Below are 17701 nucleotides of genomic sequence, written 5' to 3'. Positions count from 1 at the left end.
TATTTACCAGTGAGAATGAGCACTCAACACCACATTGGTGAAAAATATTCTTTATTTGTGGGTTAACAAGGCAACCAATGGTCTCTTGTGAAGAGATTTTGACAATTGTTCAAGTGTATCACAGAAATGTTGGTAATCATCTCCAGAGACAAGTACCAACATTTCCATGTGGTTACTTTGGTAACCCACAAATATGCATGTATGTGTGTATGTGTGTGTGTGTGTGCCCTTGTTTTGACATCATGTGATGGTTGCAAATGAGCATCATTGTCAAATAAGCAAGGTGGTTCATTTCTGATCTTCTATGAAAAACATATGAGAAAATATAACTTTGCAGAAAGTGTATCTAGCTATAAAGAATCTGTCTCAACAAACTTCAATGCAGGTATAGAACATTGGATGTTAAATGATGATGGTGATGGCCATGAATGGTAATTATGATGATTGTGAATTCTGGTGAGGTCCTAAGATAAATACCAATTAAATTTTAGGGGCAATATCATTGATTGTAACCTTCGCTCCTCTTAAGTTTGTGCCCCTGCAACCATATTAAAAAGTATAGAATTCATCATCATCATTGTTTAACGTTTGTTTTCCATGCTAGCCATCATTATTATTGAAGGTGGTGTTGAACCAAATACCCTGGAGAATTTGCTGCAGCTCTTTGTTTTCAGTGTTCAAATCTTGTTAAGATTTACTTTGCCTTTCATTCTTTTGGGGTCAATAAAATAAGTACCAGTCAAGCACTGTGACCAATGTAATTGACTAACACTCTCCCCTAAATTTCAGGTCTTGTGTCTAGCTGGCAGAACTATTACCATGATGGGTAAAATGCCTGGTGGCATTTCTTCTGGTTTTACATTCTGAGTTCAAATTCTGTTGAGGTTGACTTTGCCTTCCATCCTTCCAGGGTTGATAAAATAAGTACCGGTTGAGTACTGTGTTTGATGTAATCAACTAGTCCTTTACCCTCAAAATTTCAAGCCTTGTGCCTGTAGTAAAAAGAATTATCATTATTATTATTATTATTATTATTATTATTATCATTATTATTAGGACAGTGGAGTGGTAGGCATGGCTGGCAGAGCATCAGAACAAATGCCTATCAGTATTTAGTTTTGCCCCCTACCCTTGCCTGTTACATTGAAATCCCACAGGATCCAACTTTGCTTTTAATTCTTCAGGCATAAATACTAGTTACTATTCAATTAAAATCCTTTGGCTTTGTACTAATGTGAAAAGGCATTGACATTATTACTAAAAACAGAGGAACAAAATGTCACGCTGTAAAAAGTTATATCCTGAGTTCAAATCCCGCTGAGGATGACTTTGTATCACATCCTTGTAGGATTGACCAAATGACCAGACATTTAATTTTATTCATTTAATCAATTGTACCCCAACCCCTTAAATTTGTGACCGTATTATCATCAGGAATGGCAGAATTGCTAGACTGGTGAATGAAGTTCCTTGCAATATTTATTCATATCTTATGCTGAGAGTTCAGATCCTTCAAGTAAACATTAACCTGCAGATTAGACCCAATGTTGATTTAGAAATGTAGAGAGTGTGTTCATTTTGCCAAGTGGGGGTAGGTCCCAGAGAAATAACATCGATACAATTGTTTCCTGGTTTTGAAAATTTCTAATGTTGACATCTTTACTTTTATCCTTTACTTGTTTCAGTGATTAAACCAGGGCCATGCTGGGGCATCGCCTTGAAGAATTTTTAGTCAAATGAATCAATCCTAATTCATATTTTTTTTTAAGCCTGATACTTATTTTATTGGTCTCTTTTGCTGAACTGCTAAGTGATGGGGATGTAAACATACCAGCACCACTTGTCAAGCAGTAGTGAGAAACAAACACAAAGACACACACACATACAACAGGATTCTTTCAGTTTCTGTCTACCAAATCCATTCACATGGCTTTGGTCGGATTGAGGCTATAGTAAAAGACACTTGCCCAAGGTGCTATGCAGTGAAACTGAATCTAGAACCATGTGGCTGGGAAGCATACTTTTTACCACACAGCCATGCCTGTGCCATATTGTAATTTGTAGTTTCTAAGTTCTAATCTGGCCACAGCTGGTTTTGTCTTTTATCCTTCTGAAGTATTAATAAAGTATGTATCAGCAATATACTTGACTCAGCTAATTTGTTTATCCACTTCCCTTATAATCTATACTCTGAGCATATAAAGATTCTTTATACTCTTTCCTTATAAACTATGTCTATACTCTACCCTTATTTCTATTACATATTGTATAGAGATACATCAACAGCTTGTATAACAATGTGTACAAACATAATGAAAATGTATTGTGTCTAAATTAAAGAAACAGAAGGAAAAGGACAGCTTAAAAAACAATTAACAAGTAGTGGCATGGTGAATTGATGCAATTTCCATAAGAAGATTACCACCACCACCCCACACCCAGACACACTGTACGTACAGTTGTAAATTCCAGCAGAAAGAATATTAGTAGGTCATTCCATTCAAAACCCAATACAAATCCAGCAGCCCTGATATTATTATTTACTCTTTACTCTTTTACTTGTTTCAGTCATTTGACTGCGGCCATGCAGGAGCACCGCCTTTAGTTGAGCAAATCGACCCCAGGACTTATTCTTTGGAAGCCTAGTACTTATTCTATCGGTCCCCTTTGCCGAACTGCTAAGTTACGGAGACGTAAACACCCCACCATTGGTTGTCAAGCGATGCTGGGGGGACAAACACAGACACCCAAATATATACACACACACACACACACATATATATATATATATATATATATATATATATATATATATATACACATACATATATACGACGGGCTTCTTTCAGTTTCCGTCTAGCAAATCCACTCAAAAGGCTTTGGTCGGCCCGAGGCTATAGTAGAAGACACTTGCCCAAGGTGCCACACAGTGGGAATGAACCTGGAACCATGTGGTTGGTAAGCAAGCTACTTACCACACAGCCACTCCTGCACCTATTTGGGACAGAAACCAGAAATAATTTAACTGTTGTAGAGGTCATCTATGAAGACAAGAGAATGTAAACTCTGTATCTAAAATCAATGCAAAAGCAAACTGTGGACAACCGTTCCAAAATCTATAACATCTCTATAAATTACATTTGTATCCATAATTAATGCCTCAGTTTGATATGTTACTAAATGTTTAAGAAGTAATCTTGCAAAATTGGCAGACTTCAAGCAAAGAAGGAGACCATCTAATAAACATTCTGCAATTAGTGTAGATGTGGCTGTGTATTCCCAAGCACATGGTTTCAGGTTCAGTTCTACTACATGGCTCCTTGGCTAAGTGTTTTTTTGTATATTCCAAGGCCTGCCAAAGCCTTGTAAGTGGATTTGTTTGAAGACAACTCAAAGAAACCCATCGTATGTGTGCACATGCACACACACACACACATATGTGTCTGCTTGCATGTGTGTATGTGTGTGTGTTACTGTCTCCTGACTTTTCACACTGCTTAGTAGTTTTAAATGGATGTTACATCATGCAGGCTTATTTAGAAAACAGCTTCTTTATTGAAGTAATATAAAGAGTTTTTAAAAAATGTAATGTATCATCATCATTATCATCATCGTTTAACATCCGCTTTCCATGCTGGCATGGGTTGGACGATTTGACTGAGGACTGGCAAACCAGATGGCTGCACCAGGCTCCAATCTGATCTGGCAGAGTTTCTACAGCGGGATGCCCTTCCTAACGCCAACCACTCTGAGAGTGTAGTGGGTGCTTTTATGTGCCACCGGCACGAGGGCCAGTCGGGCAGTACTGGCAACGGCCACGCTCAAATGGTGTTTTTTTTACATGTCACCTGCACAGGAGTCAGTCCCGCGGTACTGGCAACGACCTTGCTCAAATGTTTTGTTCACATGCCACCGGCACAAGTGCCAGTAAGGTGATGTTGGTAATGATCACACTCAAATGGTGCTTTTTACGTGCCACCAGCATGGAAGCTAGACAGCTGCTCTGGCAGTAATCCTGCTCAGATGGTGCTGTTAGCGCTCCGCTGGCACAGGTGCCAGTCATCAAATTTGGTTCAATTTCTATTTCACTTGCCCCAACAGGTCTTCGCAAGTAGAGTTTAGTGTCCAATGAAGGAAGGTTGGCATGGGTGCCAGTCGTCGAATTTGGTTCAATTTCGATTTCACTTGCCTCAACAGGTCTTCACAAGCAGGGTTTTCTATCCAAAGAAGGAAAGGTACGCATAAGTGGGCTGTCTACACCCCTCGTAAAGCCCATGGGTTATGGTCTCACTTGTCTTGCCAGGTCTTCTCACGCACAGCATATTTCTATATATACAAAGGAGTGCTGAAAAGTTCCTGGCTTTAAGGGTATCGTTAAAGGCTCAACCTTCCTAGTTCTTTTACAGGACTTTTTAAACCCTTATCTCTGTAGAACTATTTCTTATCAGATATCTTTCAAGGAATTTTTTTTTTTTTTTTGTATACAGCTTCCAATTTTTGGTTTCAACTTTTATGAAAATTCCTTTAATATTTGGGAATTTTGTTTAGTTAGATTCTTGTCTGTTTTTTTTTTTCAGACTGTATAAAGGGACTATGTCATACAATATGTACTTTTATTCATACTTCAGGGAGATTTAGCTGCTATTTTTAGTAAGTCAAGTGACTATCTAAGTACTTTATCTTCTTGGATTGTGATATTTTTAAAATTTTGCTTTAATTCTATCATCTTTATAGCAGAAAAACAACATCTTTAACCAACTTATTTCTCAAAATTTTAAGAAACAACACAGTGTGTGAATCTGAGAGGGGAATATGTTGCATAAAATCATAATTGACTGTTCCTCCTGTATTTTCTTTTACCCAAAGCCAGGAATTTTTCAGCACCCCATTGGATATATAACCCCGCTATAAATAGAAGAGGGTTGTGTTTAGTTTCAAACTGCTCTAGGGAAGAAACTATTTTTTAATCTGGATTCATAAATATTTATAGGCATTTATAGGCTCTTAAAAGACCTTCCCAAATTGTAATTTGAGCAGACTAATGTTTAGATGGTTGGTTTCTGTAAACTAAATCAACTGTGTGAATAGGTATGAAACACCAGTAATGTCCTGAATGATGACCAGTTTACTGCAAGTTTTTTAGCCCCAATATAAACAAGATACCTGTACATTTGAAACAGGATGTTTGCTAGCAATAAATTTTAATGAAGAACTTGGAAAAAAAGATTTGTTTTTAACATTCTCAGTAAACACAGTGTTAGTTTCAAGCCTTTCTTTGAAAAACCATTGCTACTGAGTACATGTTAAGATCCTCTGTGATTTGGTTTACAAGAATTTTGAAACTTCAGACTATTTCCATCTCATACATAATCTTTTAAAAGAAGGAAATATGCACAGCACCTTAACTAATTGTGGTCGACAATAAAATTGGTTTTCCTGTTGAGTCATTATTAGTTTATTACATAAGCAATATAATTTTACTCCATCTATCTATCAGGTTCTGTCCGAATTTTGAATAAAGAAAACAAGTGATCAAATGTTATATTTAATTGAAATTTAATCATCAATGTACTTTCCCTGATTATCTATGACTTCCTTCCATCTATTTACAAGCTTTTTAATCTCATCAATTTAAAACTCTTTTGGTTTTAAAGTGAAGAACTCTGAAATGTCAGTTTCGACCTCCTCCTGGCTTGCAAAAGATATGTCCCCCAAATGATTCTGCAAACTATGAAACAAATGGTAGTCTGAAGGAGCAAGGTCGGGAGACTAAGGTGGATGAGGAATTTTTTTCCAACAAAGCTCTTCGATCTTCTGTGATGTGATCTTTGCAGTGTGGGGTCGCGCATTGTCCTGATGAAACATCACTCCTTTTCAGTTCACTAAAACGGGTGTTTTTGCTTCAAAGCTTGGTTTAAACGCTCTAATTGCTGACAGTAGACTTCAGCATTGATCGTTGCATTAGGTGGTAACAAATCAAAGTGAATTACTCATAAGTCACTTGATCAGGACTGACCTGGGGCTAACCTACAATTTCATTCTCACCTATCTTTCCAGGTTATCAACCAAACAGCGTTGATCTGATTTGATATGACTGTAGCATAATTTTTCAATAGACAGAAAACCTGGTGGTGACTTATACCACTCCAGGTGTGTTTGGACATTGACATCATCTTCATCGTTATCTTCATTTAACGTCCGTTTTCCATGCTGGCATGGGTTGGACGGCTTGACAGGGACTGGCCAGCTGAAGAGCTGCTCGGGCTCTATGTTTTGGCATGGTTTCTACAGCTTGATGCTCTTCTTAACACGAACCACTTTATAGAGTGTACTGAGTAGTTTTATGTGGCACCAGATTGGCTGCTTTTTACGTGACTGAAACAAGTAAAAGTAACTAACGACTGTTCAATTAAGATATCACAATCACTATTATTACTGCTTGCAACAACTACTACTATTAGCCAACGTGGGATCCTCTTCCTGGTCACTCTGACTGCTAGAAATAATAGCCCAAATCTCAAATCGCTTACTGTTTTAAAAAGACCACCTTATCCAATGTTGTCATAGATACCATTCGCGTACCCAAAACGAGATGGTCGTGGCTGAAGTGCCTTTTATCATAGGTTCGCTCGAAACAACAATCACATTTTCTGTTACTGGTATTTCTCTCGTTAGCGATAGCGTGACTACGACCAACCTTACAACTACCACCGTAAGCACGCAATATCAACTACAGGCGCTCAGCCTACTAGAGACAGCAACGAAATCTCTTTCAAATTAAGACCTACCGTCTTAAAGAAGGAAGGAGATATTGGACAATGCAGTCATAGAAACAATATGTCTGAAAAGATGTTGAGATAGTCACGCATGGGAAACTTTTGATCATTGGTCTGCTCGACCAGAGCTGACCTGAGGCTAAACAACAACAAGGTTAATCGATAATGTAGTCCTAGATACACTCTGTTTGAATAAAAGATCATATTGTTTCGGACTAGAACGCATTTTGATAAAAAGTCTAGGCGATTTGGCTGACCTGGGGCTAAATAACATCGTCACTCACACTCTAACCTCCTACTCGAATCTAATATTGTTGCAATTGCTGCCACCGGTAACATTGCTGTCATCATCATCATCATCACTATTGTCATCGTTAATATGAATATTGTATGACCTGTTCAGCTATGCTGCACATATCTTTCTCTCGTTGTCTCCCCACTGACATTCAAAAGTATCGTTAGAAGTTGTTTGGAATTCTAGTATTTTATTTTTACCAACTTGTTTATCGATGTCGGTGTGTTGTATGACATAGAATGATGTAAATGGATTACAGCCAAGCTAGCTTAGCTGCTTTGTTTACATTATAATAACCTTGTATCTGTATCTAGTTATCACTCATAAACTTTAATGTGCTGTTTGCTAACTTACTGTTTCTCCGTGCGCGTGTGTTTGTGAAGAGGTTGTTCGGTGCGTGTATCGCTACATACTCTCATCACACACACACACACACATCTATTTGTTGGGAGGAAACAATGAAAATTAATTTAACTATTCTGTGAAGTCACATCTTCAAATATATATTCATATATGCACTCATTTACATGCAAGCGTGCGCGCACACACACACATATATATATACATACACGCACACACATGTACATATACATACACGTACACACACAGTATATACGTATATACATACACGCACCACCAAAACATTCTTGGCCCTGATGGTTTAAGGATCTGAAAGAAATAATTCATCGAGTTGTAGGTAATACTTGCATAATTGGACATATGCAAAATTCCTTTGCATTCAGGCAAACACAAGCACAAACCTTCTCTTCAGGTACTAAAATCTACCGTGTAAGCTACCCACTCGTTCTTGCTATCAAGTCTACAATTTTTGAGCGTCCACAGTCAATGCAGAAACAATGAAATGTAGATTTAGTGGTGCTGGAAGCAAGATGACAGGGAGTCTCAGCCAGACTGCTCACAGGCAAGGAACAAAAGAAGAAATTCTTTTAGTTAGGCCATAGTGATGACTGCAAAATGGGTAGATAAGGTGATCATGGTAGCCAGAGTGTGTGGTAAGATAGTTAAGCTTAGAATCATCATCATCACTTAACATCCTCTTTCCATGCTGACATGGGTTTGACAGGAGCTGGCTAGGCAGAAGACTGCACCAGTCTTCAGTGTCTGTTCTGGATTGGCTTTTACAGCTGGATGCCCTTCCTAACATCAAACACTCAGTAGAGTGGACTGAATAGTCTTTGCGGAATAGTCTTGGAAAATATGACAGATGAACAGAAGAACTGATTTTACAAAACCTTTTTGCAGGTTACTTCAATAACGAATGACAATGATGTAATCTTCATAACTGGTGACTTCAATGGACATGTTGTGCAGCAGTCTGATGGATTCCATGATGTACACAAAGACTATGGCTCTGGCTCTAGAAATGAAGAGGGGAACAAGACTGATACAAATGACTTCATCATCTATTCCACTAATTCAGGAACCCAGCTAGTCACCTGATCACCTATCAATCTGACAGGTACACAAACGAGATTGACTACATCCTCACCAGAAACGGAAATAGACACATAGTTGTGAATTCATAGTCTTTCCCTGATAAAGAATGTACAAACTAACATAAGTTAGCGATTAGTCACTTCAGACTTAGAGCTAGAAGGGCTCAAAGGTTCAAACCAGTTTGAAAATGGTAGCTTAAAGTGTTATTGAACTGTCAGAAATTTAAGAGAAGTATTAATTGAAGCATTTGATGAAAGGAAAAGGAGATAAAGATGTATAGCATAGAGAACAACTAGAAGTTCCCTAAAAGGCTACCTACTGAGGGTTACATTTCAAATCTGGCTGGTGCAAGGTTCCATTGAGACAGGATGATATGGTGATGAACAGTGAGACAGACAGGCTTGGAAAGGTTGGAAGAATAGAGGCAACAGATAATTATAGCAGATTGCTCAAAGAGAAGTTAGCTGACGAGTATATTTAGCAAGGAGAGAAGCAGAAAGTAAGAGGTTTGCTAATGTTCTAAAGTGTGAGGACCAGAGGCATGAAGTTCTTCAATATTGCAGAAGAAATCTAGACGTGGGAGAGAAGTGTATATAAGTGGATAATGAAACTCTTGCTCTTAATGATTCTGAAGTGAAACAGATAGAGAAGTGCTACTATGAAACATTATTAAATGTGGAGAATGCATGATGTTAAAGAGATCCTTCTGAACATGAACCCAACAGAGGAACCAACCATTCTTGTAGACATTGGCATGATTGACAATGTATTAGGTTGTCAAGAAAGTTCTTGCAGTTTTTAACCTTTAAATTCAGATGCACATATCTCGGCTCCAACAAAACTTTATAAATCGAAATAAACACCATCAGAATCAACACAGATTTGGCAACGCGAAACAAGTTTATTTATGCCAGTAGCGTAAAAATCCTGCGTTCTTCTGGCGATGAAGTCGTTGAAGGCGTTTGGCATCGTCTTGGTTTTTGAAGCATTTCTCACGCAGAAAGTTGTCAAGATGCTTGAAAAAGTGGTAGTCAGTAGGCAAGAAGTCTGGTGAGTATGATAATTCCATTCATATGAAATTTGATCACATGGGTCTGATCAAATTACATGATTGATAAGAGAAATATTATGGAAGACACTAACATCTCTCCTCACAGAATTGAGCTCATTGTCAAAATTCCTCTTTTGCTGTTAGAAAAGGTATCAGAGTAATGTGATGTAACTTTAGAGGAGTGGTATATAAGAAATGCTTGAGAATGTTATTCGTAATCTTGGTTGACTTGCTAAGCATCATCTTGTGTCTTGACTGATATTGGATAACCAGAACAAAGAACATCATTGATTGAACTTGTGCTTTATCACTTGTTAAATAACATCAATTGTTCTCCTGGTTGATTGATCACTTCTTTAGTTGTCACTCAACTGTTATCGTTCAACTTTTACTTGTTTCAGTCTTTGGACTGCAGCCATGCTGGGGCATTGTCTTGAAGGATTCTGTCAAAACAACCAACCACAGTACTTACTTTTTTAAACCTGGCACTTATTCTATCAGTTTTTTTTTGCTAAACTCCTAAGTGATGGGAATGTAAACAAACCAACACATGTCATATACACAAAGACATACACAGATGTGTGTGTGTATATATATATATATATATATATGCATACACACACACACACACACACACACACACATATATATATATATATATATATATATATATATATATATATATATATATATATATATATATATATATATATATATATACATATATATATACATATATATATACATACATACATATGAGACAAGAAAAGAATAAATTAAATGGTATAATGAATAAATGCTCTAATTGGTCAAAACAACTTTATAACATTCCCATATTATCATAAATCGAATATAAATATATATGTTAAAACATCAGGGCACCCAATGGTAAAACCCAAGAGAATGAAATATACACATATATACGGATAAACGGTGATAAAACCTAAAAGGGTATTATGAGTGAAGTTGAATGAAGAAAAGTATATGGATTAAATTAATGCATAAGAAAAGCAACTAAAAATTTAAGGCAATGAAACTAAAATAATATAAATATAAATATAACTAAAGGTTAAAGTGGTAACCAGAAAAAAGTTCATTCAAATCCATCTCTATGGTCATTTCAAAAGATGCTGCCTCACACATCTCTTGAAATGATCATAGAAATGGATTTTAATGGACTCTCTTCTGGTTCTTTCAATTTCCATCTGCCAAATCCTCTAACAAAGCTTTGTTCAGCCTGGGATTAATAGTAGAAGACACTTGCCTAAAGTGCGAAACAGTTGGACTGAACCTGGAACCATGTGATTCAGAAACAAGCTGCCTACTATACAGCAATGTTGAGCTGAAATTGGATACTGAAATAAATATTTTTGTCACACAAGCTGCACACATTCTGCAATGCTGTAATATAATCGATTTAAATTTCTGGAATGAAAACATGTGCATATAAAGTTCATTGATACAATTCTTTCTTTGTCCCATAATAATTGTTTCATTTAATGTATGATATTTGTACTGAACTAATTATATGTATCTTTTATCTTTTACTTGTTTCACTCATTGGACTGTGGCCATACTAGAGCACAGTTTTGAAGTGTTTAGTTGAACCCAGTTGAACCCAGTACTTACTTTTAAGTCTGGTACTTTGTTTTGTTGGTCTCTTTTGCTGAACTGCTAAGTTATGGGGACATAAAGAAACCAACACTAGATATCAAGTGGTGGTAAAGGGTAAAAGGGTAAAGACCCCTTCGGTTATGAATAACCGTAAGATTGCACCTAGAAAGTTACCTTCTGAGGCACAAGTTCAGGGAAGGTTGTTTATGGAAGACCAACAGTCACCCATGCATACTAGCCTCCCCCCTCCCCCCTCCACACTACCAATGCTATCTAAAGGAAAGGCAAATGTCAATACAGCTTGGCACCAGTAATGTTGCAACTCATTTCTACAACTGAGTGAAATAAAGTGTCTTGCTCAAGAACAAGTGGTGGTAGTGAGGATCAAATACAAACACACTGGTGCACTCACATATACATGACAGGCTTCCACACAGTTTCTGTCTACCAAATTCATTCACAAGGCATTGGTTGGCCCAAGGCTGTAGTGCAACATATTTGCCCAAGGCACTGCACAGTGGGACTGAACCCAAATCCATATGGTTGCAAAGTGAGCTTTTTAACCACATAACCATGCCTGTGCCTACATTTGTAAATATAAACAAAGCAAAAAATAAACTCGGTGTTTAGAACCATTAATTTTGAGAAGCACTCAAATATTTTACATTTAAGTAAGTTTTGGCATTTTGTATCTGTGTTATATTTAATGCTATTTGCTTGTAAATTTTCATTTCAATGTCTTTCTTTATTCATGCTCCTAATTCTATTGGAATTATTTCCATTTGGCAGTGTGTCATACACCATACAGGCTTGCAATGTTAAGAAAACACTAATTATATTATTGATATTATCAAGGCAGTGAGCTGGTAGAATTGTTAGCATGCCAGTCAAAATATTTAGTATTTCACCCATCTTCACGTACTGAGTTCAGATTCTTTCGAGGTCGATTTTACCTTTCATCCTTTAGGGTTTGATAAAATGAGAACCAGTTGACCACTTGGGTCAGTGTAGTTGACTAGCCCCCTCCCTACTTATGCCTATAGTAGAAAGCATTATTGATATTATTGGTGTATTATGTTAGTGGTTTTGTATTGAAATTGGTTTGTTTGTTGTTTTTTTACTCCTTCAATCAGTTCATTTGTATTTCATGTTGCTATACAAACCTGTAAAAGAACAGAATTAAAAATTCATGATTTAGTACATTTTAACTATAGATTCCATTCTTCTTTGACACCTCTAGGATTAAATTTGGTTCTGTATACATCATATTAGGTTTGGTATTATCTTGTTGAATGAAATATAGTATGCTTTTAAATTTGCTGGAAATTTTTCTCATATTGCCACAACCTAGCATCCTCATTCAACATTTTTATAATCATCCTCTTTATTATGTTTCAGTGACTTCAGTTATGGGAGTTCCTTTTGGAAGATTTTTTGAATTCCATTTGGCAATTTCAAAATATTTTCCTATCTAGATTCTGCTACTGTTGCCATAAATGTAACTTTCGTTATAGATTGCTTGCTTTTACATGCTCTGAGTGTAGTAGTTGTTGTGAAAAAAAAATCATGATATAAAACCATTTGCCATTGTAGATGTGCAAGAATAATAAACTTATAGAACACATGGGAATTAGATTTTCTCAAACACCCAGGAGGCTCTCTAGAGGATGGAGATAATTTCTGTTACCTAGGTGACCAATGGAGAAGAATGGTTTGAAAGTATGATTACTAAAATAACAATGGGATAGAGAAAGTTCAGAGAGCTATTCTTTCTCTCGGTATTAAAAGGTCTCTCTCTCATGCAGTGGAAGGCAGATTGCATTGTGTTTGTGTATGAACAAATATGTTATATGGTAGTGAGACATAAGCCCTGAATGCAGAGGATGTGTAAAGACTGGAGAGAATTGAAGCTAGTATGACTCTGCATGTACAATGAAGTGCAAACGTGCAGAGACAGAAGTTAGGCATAAGAGGAATCAGGTTTAGCATGCAAAAGAGAAGACTGCAATCATTTAGTCTTGTGATGCATATGGATGAAGATAGGTCTATAAAGAAGTGTTGATCACTTAAATGAAATAAAACTTGTGGAAGAGGGAAACCCATGAAGATGTGGAATGAAGTAGTGAGGGCCAGTCTCAAGATGTTGAACATCATAGAAGAGATGATTATAGACTAAGATGTCTAGTGATGTGAGGTTCCTGAAAAGCCTTGCCCTCCTCAGTGAAACTGAGGTTAGGAAGTACTACATTGTGTGTTCTCTACCCACACATTACATTTTTTCAACCCACTCCCCCAATGACCCAAACTACTGCTAATCATGTACTACGATTACCTTTTACCCCTGCTCCTGCAGCCCTAACCTCACCTTATCGTCATGTTCAGTTTTAAATCTTTTCATTTTTAGGCACACTTTAACCATGTACCTCTTCTACAGCAAGACACCTGTTTCTGTCTCTCTGTCACACTCTAACCATTTATCATCTGACACAAGATCACTTCCTCCAGTGCTCCCTCCCCTCTCAAAGACTCCTTGTCTTGCAAAGTTACTTAGTGGCCCTACCGGTTCTGGTGCCATGTAAAAAGCATCCAGTCCACACTGTAAAGTGGTTGGCATTTGGAAGGGCATCCAGCTGTAAAAACCATGCCAAAACTGATCTTGCCTGTGATGGTGCCACATGAAAAGCACTCAGCCCACTCTGTGGGGCGGTTGGTATTAGGAAGAGCATCCAACCATAAAAACCGTGCCAAAACAGACACAGAAGTATGGTGCAGGCTTCTGCCTGGCTGGCTCCTGTCAAACCGTCCAACCCATGTCAGCATGGAAGGAGGACATTAAACGATGATGACGACAATGATGACTTGAAGTTTGCTTTAAGGCACTTCATGTTATTTAAAAAAAAGATTACCTATCATAACAACTTGAACTTGCTGCTCAGACACACAATTAACCTTTAATAAAATATTGCCAATAATCAAAAGAAAAATGTGTAAATATATCAACTGGTATAGAGCAGAGACTGTATTAGTTTTTATTTACATTGTATCTTATTAAAATGTATCAAACTCAGTAATTGTTTTACTATGTTATTGTATGGCCTTGGTGTCCACGCAAGAAAGTACTTGATACATGTAGATATATATATTGTAATATACACAAGAGTAGATGTGACTGTGTGGTTAAAATGTTTGCTTCCCAAACAGCCAAAGTTGTGTGTGTGTGTGTGAGAGAGAGAGAGAGAGAGAGAGAGACAGTAAGAGAGTGTGTACACATGCTTGTGTGTCGCCTTGTCCTGACATTGTATGATAGTTGCAAGTGTCACGGTCAAACAAGGAGTGTCTTTCATTTCCAATATTCCATACAAACATGTCTAGTCATGGTGGTGGTGGTGGGGGGGGGTATCGCCTGGCTTAGAAATTGGTAAGGGTTGATGACGTGAAGGGCTTCAGGCAATAGAAAATCTGACCTTAGAATTTTGACAATGATGTCATTAGCATAAAGTATTTAACTTTGTGGTTTGTGTCATTCATTTTTTTTGTTTCCATTTCCAGCTTTCTTGTTGCTTTGGAACATCTTCCTGTGGGTTTTGCTGTCGCTGCTGCCACCCCATCAATGAATCAACCAGTACCCGTATTATGTATACCTTGTTTTTCTTTTTTATAATCCTTATTGCCTGTTTAATGCTCTTCCCTCAAATTCAAGATGAGGTTGTGAAAAAAGTAAGTATTAACTGTTTAGCATTCAGGTTTCTCTGTGAAATGTACTGCTTTGAATTAATCCTAGATTATCTTGTTGCCTTGAGATATCAATGATGTGACTGTTTACTTTTAGAATGACATTGTAGGGTAGGTGTGAGAGGCTGGATCTGTCCAGTTTGAACATAAAGTAGGTGTAACATTTTGGCCAGATATAGCCGGTTTAAATGCTAAACAGTTAAAGTAACATTTCCATATGTTATCTAATTAGTCCTACTCATTATACTAACATTTTTATTCATTACACTGATTTCCAACTCCTTATACTAACTCTTTCCTTCAATTATTAATACTTGCAATGTTTGTTTACTGATTTTTTTTCTTACACCTACTTTTTTATGTTAGTGTAGTTTTTGCATGCCTATAAATTTAGACATTGACACAAACAAATTGTTCATCACACAAGGATTTTACAATTATATGTATAGGTGCAGATGTGGCTGTGTGGTTAAGAAGTTTACTTCGCAACCACATGGTTTCAGGTTTAGTCCCACTGCATGGCACTTTGAGCAAATGTCTTCTACTATAGCCTCAGGTCAATCAGTCTTGTGAGTGGATTTGGTTGATGGAAATTGTGGAAGCCTGTTGCATGTGTGTGTGTGTTTCCTTGTCTTAACATCACATGGTTGTTATGAATGAATGTCATCTGTTTCCAATATTCTGTGAAAACATGTCTGGCCTTAGGAAAATATCACCTTGCTTGGCAACAGGTAAGGGTTGGTGACAGGAAGGGCATGCAGCTGTAGAAATCAGCCTTATTAAACTTCATCCAAGTTTTGCAAGCATAGAAAAATGGACATTAAAACAGTGATGATTGATGATGATGATGTAATGTCCTTGCTGAAAAAAAAAAAGCTAAATATAAAACAAAGTAGTATGGAAAACTTACTTTTTCATTTCTTTTCTTTTTTTCTTTGAACCAGAAAATACTTTGAGATTACAATCAATAATTGTTAATAGGAACCCTTCAGTCCTCTTCTATGCAGTTGAAGTATTGTATAACTGATGAGAATTTTTCATTTAGCTTACAGAGCTGCACTCAATGCCCCTTTCTTGTTCTTCATAGACCCTGAGAAAGTAACAAGGAACAACTCTTGGTGTACCCTCAAAGCAAAGCACAAAATTACATTTATTTTTATGTATATGTTTTTACAATAATATTCAACACATTTGGGCATACTTGGATATGGAAAGATCTTTCACTGTGGAAATGGCCTCAAGAGAAATGTCTCGTCTTAGACAACATGCATGAAAAAAACATTGGACTATTAATAATAATTATTGGATTATGGGATGCATGTGTTTCTAGATTGTTATGCATCATCAGCCAGAAATACCTAGAGCATTAACAAACCTGATAAAAAGCATTACATTTTGTATCCATTAGACTTAAACGAGTCAAGTGAATGTACTGCAGCCAAAAGACATGACCTAATGCCTATAACAAAGTTTGAACTTAGGTCAGGAGTCCAGTACTTTAAACATTCAATACTTTACTTGATCAGCAGTTTTTATATCTTTTGACATTCTAAATATCATCTTCGTATTTGTCCTCAATGTCTTCTATATTTTAGTTTGTAATTTTCCTTTCATTAATGCCATTTTCTCCACTAAACAGAAGATGCCCTTTGCTGAAGTGGTTTGCAAAATGAATAAGTTCATAAGTGAATGAAGATGAATATAAATAAACACAAAACAATCAATATCAAAAACCAAGCAAATCTTTATTGATAATGTGTGTGTGTGTGTGTGTGTGTACACATATATAATTATAAATGTTAACATTGATTTCTAATTGAAGCCATGAGACCATACATCTGTGAAGTGAGAGCATTTGAATGTATTTAACTGGTTCTTATTTTATCAAACCCTCTGAAAGAATAAAAAAGAAAGTCAGCTTCAGTAGGATTCTAGTTCACAATGTACAGAGATGCCACTGAATAACTGCAAGGCATTTTGTCCAAAGCTCTTCTGATTATTCTGATAGCTTGCTCATCAAATCTTACAAGACCTAGGAAAGTGCTTGACTAGTACAATGGTTTTTTTATTGTTAGAAAGAGCTGCATTCTCACACAACATATCCAGTGGTAAGATAAAGGCAAGACAGCTGGACTTGTATGAAAATGCAGGGGATTGCTAAAATGGCTGAAGGTTATCTCAAGACCTTGCTTATTTATCTAATTTGAGGTGTATTCAGGCTGTAAAACATCATTCCAGATGTTTTCTCTGCATCATGGCTTCTAATCCAGCATAACAGTATGTTACCACCCGCACCAGTTGCCCTCACTGGCCAGTTGCCACCAATCAATCTGTGGAGATGAAGATTGCTTATTTTCTTCTATACTTCATTTGAATGAAATGTAGACATGTGTACGTAGCAACAGTAGCCATACCATCCCAGATGCGTGAACAGTACTCTGTAAATTGCGCTTGAATTTTGTTGAAGGCCAGTAACTGATGTTAGTGATGCATATAGTAGTTCAATGATGATAATGAAAATCCTTGTTTATTTCACAGGTCCCTTGGTTTAATGAAACCTGCTCTTATTTAAGCCTCGGTGTGGACTGCCACCAGTTGACTGGTTTCAAAGCTGTCTATCGAATTTGTTTTGGTTTATCAGCCTTCCATTTCTTGCTTTTCATCTTCACCTTTCATGTATCCAATTCAAACGGATTCAGAGCATCAATTCAGAATGGGTAAATATCTTCTCTGTTGCATTACACTTTTTTTTAAAGAGATATTTCAGTAGATAAA

The 17701-nt window shown here is 36.8% G+C and overlaps 1 protein-coding gene across 3 annotated transcripts in view; it reads left to right on the top strand.

Moving 5' to 3' along the window:
• The window catches only part of LOC106874431 (serine incorporator 5), a 72607-nt gene that overhangs the window by 9298 nt on the left and 45608 nt on the right, over window positions 1-17701 (top strand). For all 3 annotated transcript variants that reach the window (XM_052970110.1, XM_014922162.2, XM_052970109.1), the window contains exons 3-4: window positions 14744-14911; window positions 17465-17643. In XM_052970110.1, the coding sequence (XP_052826070.1) occupies window positions 14744-14911; window positions 17465-17643 (347 nt within the window). The remainder of the gene's footprint in view (window positions 1-14743; window positions 14912-17464; window positions 17644-17701) is intronic.

Source organism: Octopus bimaculoides, chromosome 8 (assembly GCF_001194135.2).
Source record: "Octopus bimaculoides isolate UCB-OBI-ISO-001 chromosome 8, ASM119413v2, whole genome shotgun sequence".
NCBI classification, from domain to species: domain Eukaryota; kingdom Metazoa; phylum Mollusca; class Cephalopoda; order Octopoda; family Octopodidae; genus Octopus; species Octopus bimaculoides.
The sequence above is the reverse complement of the archived record's forward strand: the minus strand, read 5'-3'. Positions and strand labels throughout refer to the sequence as shown.